This window comes from Papilio machaon, chromosome 3 (assembly GCF_912999745.1).
Source record: "Papilio machaon chromosome 3, ilPapMach1.1, whole genome shotgun sequence".
Classification (NCBI taxonomy): Eukaryota; Metazoa; Arthropoda; class Insecta; order Lepidoptera; family Papilionidae; genus Papilio; species Papilio machaon.
The window spans coordinates 6,253,239-6,265,531 of NC_059988.1; the positions used below are offsets into that span (position 1 = coordinate 6,253,239).

Genomic DNA, 12,293 nt, shown 5'->3' on the forward strand with positions numbered 1-12,293 from the left:
CGCCACATTCGGCGCAGCAGATCCTCCGACCTGCTGCGAGTGGCCACCTCAAATTGGTTGAAGGGCCGCGGCGTACCTCGTACGCCGGCGGCCCCCCGCTGGGGCCCTGCGGGGCGGCAGCGTTTCGCTGGCGCGTTCGCGTTCCCGCAGGGCTTCTCTCTTAGCCGCCATCACCTCGCGTGCAAACGAGGCGACTGCGGCCCAGCTCTGCTCGCTGCCGGCCATCGATCTAACGACGGCTGGCAGCGACAGATCGCGTCCTATTGCGCCAGTGAGTGTGGCGCGTTCAGCGTATGCTCGGCCGTGTCCCCGGCTTGGGACGCCCACGCACGGCGCCCACGCACTCGATTTGGCGTTGAAGTCTCCGGCGTCCACAACAGGGGTGGGGTGTGCATCGGCCACAAGAGCGCCGACTTCGGCGAGCATATCCGCTCGAAGTCGGCAAAACTCCTGCTCGGCGCGAAGTACACCCCGATCACTGCAATGCCGCCCAGCGACGCAAGAACCCAACCGCGACCCTTTGTTATACTTTTGAAGGGTGTGGGGCCCGTGCGTCTCCAGGCGACGATAGCCACCGAGTCGTCGCGATCGCCCGCCCAATCATCACGGGCGCGGACGTAGTACGGCTCAGCGTCTATGACTACGTCGATCTTCCACTGCGCCGCGGTCTGTATCAATAAATCTTGAGCCGCGACGCAGTGGTTGACGTTCGCCTGCAGGATCGAGACACTGGGGGCCATTATTACTGGGCGGTGTCCATCGCCTCCGTGTCAGCGGCTGCTGTAGACGACGAGGCGGGGGGTCCCTGATTGCCCCCGCCTGTCTTTTTCTTGCCGCCTCTATTGGGGGGCCGGTTCATCGCTGGGCACTTCTTGTGTCCCAGACGATGACCGGCCTCGACGCCCTCCGACGCACAAATTGCGCAGGAGGGCTCCTCCTCGCACGACGCGGCCTTGTGGCCCGGCTGGCCACATCGGAAGCACAGCGCGCTGCGGTCGACGCCGCAGTCGCACTGCACCCCCAAATGGCCGGGGACCAGGCAGCGGTAGCAGCGCTGCGGCCGCGCCTCCAGGAGGGTTGCCCTCACCGTCGACCAGCCGACCGTGAACCGGCCAGTGTCGACGATCTTTTTGGCCGCCAGGACAGGGCATTTCACCCACACGGTGCCCTGGCGGCCAGGTGGGCGATTTATGGCGCCCACCTTCACACCTTCGGGAGGGCAACCCCCCAACTTCGCTACTTGCGCTGCCACCGCCTGGCTGGTGGCCGCATCACCCAGACCGGAGATGCGTATCTCAGCGCAGAGCTCCGGCCGGGAGACGCGGGCCACATCGCCGATGGTCGCCCGCAGCTTGGCCGCCAGTTCATCGGCCTTTTGGCCCTTGTCGGCGCCAGCCACCTCCAAGACTCGGCCGCCGGTTCTCGCCGTGCGGAACCGGAGCCCCTCTATGCCCAAGGCCGAGAGGTCGACAGACTTCTCGGCCCTATCCAAGACGGCCTCGTAGGTCGTCATGGACCCCTCGGGTAATGTTACGACTACTGCTGCCGTTTTAGGGGCACGCAGTCGCCGTCGGGGGGGCCCTCTTCCTCTTCTTGGAGGCGGCGGGCGCCGCGGGGGCCGGGGCCGCTGGCTTCGGGGCCTTCGCCTTCCGCGCCACCACGTTCCAGGCCTCTTCGGGTTGGGGCTGGGGAGCGGGGGGCGCCGGCTCTGGCTTGCGGGCCGCCAGGCTCTTCTTGCCCTTCCCCTTCCCCTTTTTCGCCGCCGCGGCATATGTCGCAGCGGGGACTGGGGTCGGGGCGGGCACCGGCTCTACGGCCGGGGCGGGGGCAGCGCGCTTCACCTCGCGGCGGGTTCTAGTCGCTCCTGCGGTGGCGGTGGCGGCGGCGGCGGCATTATGCGCGTCCGCAGCCAGCGGGGGGCGCAATCTCGGCTCGGGTAGCAGGCGGTCGCCAATACCCGCGATCCGGGAGTCTACCATGAATAGGATCTCCTCCCGGGTCATCTGCGGGGGGGCGGCCGCCTGCCGCTTAACCGCCTCTAGTTCCGCCCTCATCGCAGCCAGCTCGGCCTGCAGGTGGGCGACCTCCTGCGACTCGGTGCGGGTTCGTAGAGCTCGCACTGCCTCGCCAATGGTCGCCACTGCCTCGCGGACGCTGGCGATGTGCTGGCACTTCATTTTGGCCGATTTCTTGGCGACGCTGGCAATTACGTCCAGCGCCGCCTCGACCGTGCCGGCGAGGTCTTCGGCGGAGTGCTCGCCGGACGCCGCCTTCGGGCATCGCCGCCCTGGCCCGGGTTCGCAGCACCCGGCTCCTCTCCGCGACCTGCGCCGCCAGCTCCGCCTCCGCCTGCAGCTCTAGCTCCCGCTCCCGTTGGGCGTTGAGCTCCGCCTTTGCTCTGGCCAGGCCGGCGTACTCCCCCGTTGTTATGGGGCGTCCGCGGCCTCTCTTTCGCGGCGCCGTTGTTCTGGCGCCTGCCGATCCCTCCTCCGGCGTCAGCGACCGCTTTCGCCAAAATCGGCTAGGTGGGGAGCGCGATCTTGAGCGCCTGCCCTCACCCCCGATTGCCTCTAAGGCGCAGCTGCCACTGTCCGTATCGGACAGCTGCCTCCTCTCCAGGACCATGGGCGAGTCGCACCGAGAGAGCGATACCCGCAACTCCCGGACGGCCACACCCGCGGCCCTGTTCCCGCCTTCGACTGCTTCCACATCGTTGTGCGTCTCTTCTATCCTTTGTGCGTTGACATTGTCGTCGTTGTGTTTTTTGTGTTCTGTATCCATATAGTTCCCACGAGTGTGGGGGAAAGGATACTCCAGACAGGCAGAGTCCCCTGTACCCAGACTGGGCGTACATACTGCGGAGGTCCGCTGGTATCCGCAGGTTTTAACGACTTCGCTGTCGGGTTTTTAGTGACTGATCCTTGTCTTGGGCCTGTCAATGAAGGCAAGCCCCCTGTCTCGGCGACGCCGCTAGACATGATCAAATGACACAGTCTTACCGGGACAGGTTGCCCGACGTTGTCCCGAAGGACATCCCCCTGAGTGCGGGTTAGCACACCCAGGGGAACCGCCGCGCCGCGGAATACTCCCGCCGAAACTACGTCCGAAGACCGCTGTCCAACAGGACCGACAATGGGAAGAACACCGCTCCCATGCCGACTAAGCCGGCGACGACGCCAGTCTGCACCAGTTCACCAGTCGACTCTGAAAACAGAGCCGGACCGTGCACTGGGCAGACCCGGCAACTCGCGGGGCGCTCTTAAAAGAGCGCCTCGCCGCGGACCTTGGAGGTCCGCCATCCCACGACCCCTCCATGGGTCAGCTGGCCAGATATTGGTCAGCGACAGATGACTTCCCTCCCCCCCGTAGAGGAAAGGAACCCATCTGCCGCCGTCCAGGGTGCACCGGACCAACCGCTTCCATTCTCCCGGGACTTGTCCCAGAACAATCCAAGCGGCGGCCCAACGTGGAGGTTTCCGACCCTAGCACCCCTAAAGTGTTTTTGTTGTGTTGCTCTTGTGGATACTGAGGTACCTTATTACCAATACCAACCTTCTCCTGTTCTGGAAAATAGCTATATCACGCTCTACTGGGATCGATCTATTATTACAGATAGGACTATTACTGCCAATAGACCCGATATAGTAATAATAGACCGGTCTGAGGGTTGTGTAATGTTAGTCGATGTCACTATTCCACATGACGAGAATCTCGTGAAAGCTGAAAAAGAAAAATTACTAAAATACTTAGACTTGGCTCACGAGATTACCGCCATGTGGCGTATGAAATCGACTACCATTATTCCGATAGTCGTATCGGTGAATGGACTGATAGCGAAGAGCTTCGACCAACATCTTAAGAAGCTCTCGCTAAACAGTTGGATTAAGGGCCTGATACAAAAGGCAGTTATTTTAGAAACCGCACGCATAGTTAGGAGGTTCCTGTCTCTGTAGCCCTGACCACTGGTTGTTTGAGTAATGGGATTCCGCAGCCGGTGGTATACTATTTTTTATATAATATATTTTGTTAATTGTTTTTTTATAAAATGTATTATATAAATAATAAGATAATAAATGAATAAGGAGAAATAATAATAATAGTATAGCCTTTATTCGGATACAATATTCGTGACATTAATTTAAATTGATTTATTGTACATTTATATTTACATAATATATATATTATCCGTTTGCCCCGTGGACACAGGCCTCCTCCAATCCCTTCCATTCTTCCCTTATTTTTGCCCTCCTAGACCACGTCCTTCCAGCTGTAGCTCTTATTTCGTCTTCCCACCTCTTCTGTTGTCTTCCGCGTTTCCTTTTACCGTTTTTAGGATACCAGTAATTAATGACTTTGCTCCATTTATCCGCTCCACGTAGTGTGTGGCCAGTCCACCTCCATTTGAGTCGTTTTATTGTTGTGATGATATTCGTTAGTCCAGTTGTTTTTGTGATATATGTGCTTTTGATTTTGTCAGTTTTTTTAATGTTTAACATGCTTCTTTCCATTGATCTTTGACAAACTTGTAGTTTTCTATAGTGTTCTTTTGTGGGTGCCCAAGTTTGGCAGCCGTATGTTAATACGGGAAGTACACAAGCGTTGTAGAGCTTTCGTTTTATTTGTACGCTCATTTCTTTATTCTTCATGACTTCTTTCAGCGACCAATATCTCTTCCAGGCTTTACCTATTCTTGTTTCTACCTCTTTAGAGTTTAGACCTGTTGGTGTGATTATTTGACCAAGGTATGTATATTCCTGAACGTATTCAATTTCTGTGTCGTTTACTACAATAGGTTCTTTTAAGCTATTTGTCATTACTTTTGTTTTCAGTGCATTCATAGTTAATCTTACTTTGCGGCTTGCTTTATCTAAGTCTCTTATCATCTCGGTTAATTCAGTCGGGGAGGAAGAAAGTATAACCAAATCGTCTGCGAACCTTAAGTGAGTCAAGTTTTTGCCGTTTATGTTTAGTCCGTAATTTTCCCATTCTAGTGAGCGGAATATCTCTTCTAGGACCGCCGAGAAGAGTTTTGGCGACAACGGGTCTCCTTGTCGCACCCCTCTTTTTATCGCGATGTCTTGACCTTAGCGCTCAAGTTTGATTTTTGCGGAACCGTCGTTATATATATTTTTAATTATTCTTATATATTTCTTGTCAATGCCTTGGTTGTTTAGGGTTTGCCAGATTGCTATATGTTCTAGTGAATCAAATGCTTTACAGTAGTCAATGAAACAGCAGTAGAAGGTGGTGCCATATTCATTGCTTTTTTCTATTATTTGTTTGATTACATGGATATGATCTAGCGTTGAAAAATCACTTCTAAATCCAGCTTGCTCTATTGGTTGGTTTTCATCCAATTTTTTGGTTATTCTATTCAGGATTATTTTAGAGAAGATTTTGTAGATGTTTGACATCAAGCTTATTGGCCTGTAGTTAGATATGTCGCTCTTGTCACCTTTTTTATGAATGAGGACAATCGTTGAGTTTTGCCATTGTTTTGGAATAGTTTCTGTTGTCAACACGTCGTTAAATAGGAAAGTTAAAATTGGCACCAAATCTTCTTTGTATGTCATTAAAAATTCGTTTGTTATATTGTCGTGTCCCGGGGCTTTATTTCGTTTTTGACTTTCTATGGCTTTTTCTACCTCTCTTGGCAGTATTTCCGGAATGACACTGTCGTCTGATAAGTCGATTGTATTTTCCGTTGATTTGCTAGAATACAATTCTTTGTAGAATTTTGTAGCTACTTCAAGTATGTCTTGACGTCTAGTTATGTTGTCTCCTGATTTATTTTTTACTTTGATATCCACTCCTTTTTATCCACTAAGCTGCCTAAAGCCGATTTGATACCGCCGGTCCTGGCTATATAGGTTTCGAATAGTTTAAGTCTATGCCTTTTCCTTTCATTTCTTAATCTTTTCCTAATCTCTTTGCTTATTTTCGTTATTTCATTTCTTATGTCTTTCGATTTGTTTGTTACTGCCAAAAGTCCTGCTCTTGTATCCATAAGTTCTTTCAATGGATCAGAAATGTTACCTCTTGTTTGGGCTTGTTTACTTTTGTTGATTGAGGAATTAATTATGTCGTACAATGCATCGTATTTGTTTTGAGTAGAGTATCCTGACACCAGTTCAGTAAATTTTTGGAGTCGCCTTTTTAGTTCACAATGTGTTGCGTTGTCTAAGTTCATGTTAAGTTTTGTTCTGTATGGTCTTTGCTTTTTAGGCATTTGCAGTTTTAGGTTAGCTCTGATTATTCGATGATTACTGTTGAAATTGATATTACTGATAACCCTGCAATCTTGAAATTGTCTACTTTGATTTGTAAGGATGTAATCGATTTCGTTCTTATAGTTTCCTCCGGGTGAAATCCATGTCCATCTGTTATGCTTGCGGTTTTTGTATAGGGTATTTAGTATTTTTAAGTTATGTTCGTAGGCTAGTTCGAGGAGTTTATTACCATTTCGTGTTCTTTTCCCGTAGCAGTAAGGTCCTAGTACAAGGTTTTCCCCTGGTTTTCTTTCTCCTATCTGTGCGTTAAAATCGCCCATAACTACAATATTTTTGTGGGTGTTCTCTCTTATTGTATTGTTAGGTTTGTTGTAAAATGCGTCGATTTCCGCTTTACTAGCTTGCTCTGTAGGAGAGTAGATTTGTATTATCGACCAACTTACATTGTTAAATGTTAGATTTAGTACCGCGATGCGTTCGTTTATTCCTATTATTTCGTCTATATATTCTTTAACATTTTTGTGAATTAGAAATCCAACTCCATGTTTTCCTAGTGTTTCACCTTTGGAGTATAAAATGAAGTTTTCGTATTCCTCTATTTTGTCTCCGTGACGCCTCACTTCACTAAGGCCGATTATGTTCCATTTGATATCTTTTAAGTGCTAGGATTAATTCTTTTAGACTCTCCTCCGTTCGCAGTGAGAGCGTGTTAAATGTAGCTAAGTACAGAAGTTGCTTTCTATCTCTATTTGGTAATGCAGAATGGTTTTGTTCTTTTGTTAGGATTGGAGGGATGTAAGTACTATTATTTTTTAATTACACACATCAAAAAAGTCTAAGCAACACATACTATTTCAAGTTATTAATCAATTATTATATCATTTTTTACCAAGTAGGTAATACTTATGTAAACTTTTTTTGATCTATAGGACATACTGACTGGTTGTGAAAAAAAATTCAATTATCATTTGTTTTTTTTTTCACAAATTCAAAAGCGAATGCATTTGTTCGAATTTTACAGCGTTTTCTTTACTTATTATAATTTAGTATTCGGTCAATTTTTTGATTCAAACAATAATTTTAAAAAAAGTTTTGAACAAATTTGAATTTTGTGACATTTTTTACGTTATGGAGCGACGTCATTTGAACGCAGATGAAATGCAGAGAGCTGTAGGGATGTTGCAAGCGGGAAGAACTCAATCTCAGGTATCTCGTTATTTTGGTATCAACAGAAGCGTTATTTGCCGTGTCCATCAGCGTTAAACTAACACGGGAGATCCTGCTGAGCAGCACCCAGGTCGAGGAAGGTGTACAACAACACGGCAAGATCGATACATACAACTGAATGAAAGATGTTAACCGCCGATGTTAACCGCCCGAGAGATAGGTTTGAGGCTACAAAATTCAAGTAGTGTTGTTGTTAGCTGCCAAACTGTGCGAAATCGATTGCATGAGTATGGCCTACGAGCACGACGGCCAATTAGGTGCCCACCAATACGTCACGGGAATCGCACTCGTCGAAATGATTGGTTTAGGTAACACATTATATGGACCCGGAAACAATGGGATAAAATTTTATTTTGCGATGAGTCTCGATTTGGGTTCTAGCCTGATACTAGAAGGGTAAGAGTGTACCGTTGTCCTGGAAATACTGAAAGACTGAGGTGGCTTCAGGAAGTGCATCCATACAACGACTTAACAGTTATGGTATGGGCGGGTATTATGAAGAACAGACGAACTGAGCTCGTTTTTGTAAATGGTAACATGAACGCTGTAAATTACGTTGAGGATGTTCTAAGACCTTATGTCCATCCATTCGCACAAGCGCTTGGCTTCGATTTCACCTTGATGCATGACAATGCGCGTTCGCATACAGCTTTGCACACACGGGAGTACTTGGCAAGGGAAAACTTCCTGGTATTGCCTTGGCCTGCACAATCGCCAGACCTCAACCCCATCGAGCATGCACGGGACATGCTCCAGAGACGTGTTTTAAATGACTTGGATGGAGTGACAACAACCCAATAACTGATGGACTTACTAAAATTTCATTGGGAGCAATTACCGTAGGATCACATTAACAGTCTCTTCGATTCTATGAATAATCGGTGCCAGCAAGTTCTCCATAACAGAGGAGACCACATTTTGTATTAACTTATGCAATTTTTGTACAACCATTTAATTTTACTTTAAGTTTAGTTGATTAGGCACCTTACTTTGTACTACGCACAAACATTCCTTGCTCGTAATTATTGGTAATTAAGATTATTAAAAAGTAAATAAAAAAAAAACAATTGTTGTTTAATATCAAAAAGCTTTAATAAATAATAAAAGTACGAGAAACTAAGAATTTAATGCGAAAACACATTGTAAAATTGAAATTTATATGTGTTGCTTAGACTTTTTTGCTGTGTATATTTTGTTAATCAAAACTTTCACATTTGACTCTTACAGGATCGTCCTAGAGAGGACAAAGAGTCACATATACCTATATACTTAATGGTATGTTGGTGGGAGATTCTTAATATTAATTAGGTTGTATTTTCAGAAAAAAAAATAATATACACATTGACTCAAACGTGGTGGGGACATGACTTGAGCTTATATAAACCCTTGCACGTCAGTCTGACGATCAGTCTGAAGAAGATACTCGGAGGAACAAGACGTGGCTACAAAGTGTTTTTGTAGTGTTGTGTTGTGAAGTGAAAAAATCAAATTCTGCCTCAACCGCAAGGAACCCGCCACTGTCATCATGTAAGTATTGATTTTTTTTAAATAACTTTTAAATCAAAATTTTATATCTGAGTCTTACAGGAACGTCCTAATATGGATAAAAAGTCACATATACAATGTTGATTGGTGGGAGACTCTTACAATAAAGTCCTTAGATGGACAAAGGGTCACATATCTAATGGTGGTTGGTGGGAGATTCTTACAGGAACGTTCTAATAGGGACAAAGAGTCACATATACAATGGTGGTTGGTGGAAGACTTTTAAGAAACTCCAAAGGAGGACAAAGAGTCCATTTATTATGGAGGTTAGTGGGCGACTCTTAAGGAATGTCCTGAGATGGACAAAGAGTCACATGTATAGATTAGTACGTCATGTTCTGAAGTCAACAGGAGGAGATGGAGCCATTTTTAACTCGGTGTTAAAAAATAATAGTGTTTTCATGTTAATTGACCTTTGTGTCGTCATTGAGTATAAATTCTGCAAGTTAGTAAGTAAAGAAAAGGACAAATTACTGTCTGAATTAAACAACATTTAAAGTGTAACTACGTAAATTGATAAAGAATTATGAATTCTTAAATTACAAGTTACTTTTGGATTGATTTTAGCTTCTTTTTTGCGTTATAAGTTAAGTTTACATAAGGAAGAAGTCAAACGATTGTTTTAAGATGACCCCTTTTTTTTAAATATCATTTACACTTCCGTTGAAGTGCGACAAGTAAAAAAAGAAATGCAATATAAACGGCTCTGCAAAGCGGCTATTCTAACTATGTTTTTGTATCTATTTATTCAAGTGTAGTTCCATCGGACCACCGACTGTCTTTGTCCCAGAAAGCATATCCGTGAAATTAAATTAAATAAAAGTACCGATAAACAGACACAAAATGCAGTAAACCCAAATTCCCACCTAAAAGTGGCTCAAAATTTGCATTGGTTTATGTATATAACTAGCTGTCGCCCGCGACTACGTCCTGGCGCATTTAAAAAAACTGAATGGGGGGGGGTTATGAAAAATAGATGTTGGCCGATTCTCAGACCTAATCAATATGCTCACAAAATTTCATGAGAATCGGTCAAGCCGTTTCGGAGGAGTTTAACCACAAACACCGCGACACGAGAATTTTATATATTAGACTAGCTATCGCCCGCGACTTCGTCCGCGCGCAGTTAAAAAAAAAACAAAATGAAAAATAGATGTTGGCCGATTCTCAGACCTACTGAATATGCTAACAAAATTTCATGAGAATCGGTCAGTTTCGGAGGAGTATGGCAACGAAAACTGTGACACGAGAATTTTATTATTAGATATTTTTATAAATGTTAATATTGTTATATTGTTAGGACTGTTGAGGGTAGCCACACAAAAGGTTTTATAAGAAGCGTGCGCTGCTGCTCGAGGGAGTCTCTTTCCATCCGTCATTGCGGAACGTCTGACGTTTTTGTTTATTTACGTTCGGTTTGAGTTTATACTACAGCGAGGATTATTATGAAGTAGAGTTAAATTCATTATTTCGCTGTTGGTTTATTGAAATACTTTTGCATCAAATATCTAATAATATATAAAGCATTGATCCTCTTATTGAGGACTAATAAGAAAAAATAAACTCGAACATTTGATAATTAAAAACAAAAAAGTACTAAATGAATAACATGTAACTCGTCAAAATCGAGCTCTATCTATCTTATATCAGAAGTGGGATAGGATCCGCGTGATTCTATCCACTTTGCTCACTCTGTGTTTGCATTTTCGTGAAAATAAATGCAAAGAGAAAAATGTCGGATCGTTACCGTGATAATTGTTGTAGTCGTAGCAAGTTGAGTCGATATCAAAGTCGTACCAATGTTCGCGAAACATAGGTAGCGTGGACCAAGCCGTTTATTCTGCATGGGAATATGTGAGTAGTGAGGCTCACGCGCTGTCTGTGTATTTCACAGCAGACAGGATTGTGGACGCAATCTATTCAATTTGGACTGCGGTAGGATCGAACCAATATTTTTATATTTCAAGTTTTGATGCCAAATAAGACAACATCAGACTTTTCAATTAATTTAAAGATGTGTTCTATACTTCAAACTGTAAGTGAATACCTCGATCAGTTTATTAGTGAGGATCAGGTAAGACCGAGTCGAGATAAGATTAAAAGCCTTTGCCTGAGTCAGATGGATGTCATTATGTCGTATTGATGCCCTTTATGAGTTCAGTTTGCTTTGTCCATGCATTGTCGAGATGCTCTGCGTTGCGTAGACTGCGGGATACCCAACTGCAGAAGTGAGATTGTGAACGGAATGTGAGACGCTCTGTATCAGGAGATGCCTCTAGGGTATCTTCTGGACTGACAAACTGCGGGTTGCCATTAATATCATGTAGAGGACGGACTGCGGGACGCTCCTATTGGCAACGGACTGCGGGACGCTTGCCCTACATGGTCTTGTGAAGTATGGTATTGAACGGACTGCGGGACGTTCAGCATCTGGCATACTGCGGGCTGCCATTAATATCATGTAGAGGACGGACTGCGGGACGCTCCTATCAGCAACGGACTGCGGGACGCTTGCCCTACATGGTCTTATGAATTAAGGCATTGAACGGACTGCGGGACGTTCAGTATCTGGCATACTGCGGGCTGCCACTGATGTCATGTAGAGGACGTACTGCGGGACGCTTGCTGTACATGGTCATGTGTCGATCATATCTCTTCATGGTAACAAAACATTCAACTAACCCAGGGCACTATTAACGATATAGATGCGAATTCAGTCGGATCTTGCGTCCTACTGTGTAGCTGTGTTGTGCACCGCGCCACAGCCGCGCCTGTCTACAATCAGCGCGCCTGAGCGGTGCCTGACTACAATCGGCGCGCCTGAGCGGTGCCTGACTACAATCAGCGCGCCACAGCTGCGCCTGCCTACAAGCAGCGCGCCACAGCCGCGCCTGCCTACAAGCAGCGCGCCACAGCCGCGCCTGCCTACAAGCAGCGCGCCACAGCCGCGCCTGCCTACAAGCAGCGCGCCACAGCCGCGCCTGCCTACAAGCAGCGCGCCACAGCCGCGCCTGCCTACAAGCAGCGCGCCACAGCCGCGCCTGCCTACAAGCAGCGCGCCACAGCCGCGCCTGCCTACAAGCAGCGCGCCACAGCCGCGCCTGCCTACAAGCAGCGCGCCACAGCCGCGCCTGCCTACAAGCAGCGCGCCACAGCCGCGCCTGCCTACAAGCAGCGCGCCACAGCCGCGCCTGCCTACAAGCAGCGCGCCACAGCCGCGCCTGCCTACAAGCAGCGCGCCACAGCCGCGCCTGCCTACAAGCAGCGCGCCACAGCCGCGCCTGCCTACAA

At 47.1% G+C, this 12,293-nt stretch overlaps 1 protein-coding gene across 1 annotated transcript; it reads right to left on the reverse strand.

Moving 5' to 3' along the window:
• Nucleotides 1-260: 260 nt before the first annotated feature.
• On the reverse strand, nt 261-740 carry LOC123723556. Its single transcript, XM_045686625.1, has one exon. It carries the CDS (start codon nt 738-740, stop codon nt 261-263), a length of 480 nt encoding a protein of 159 aa, XP_045542581.1.
• Nucleotides 741-12,293: the final 11,553 nt, after the last annotated feature.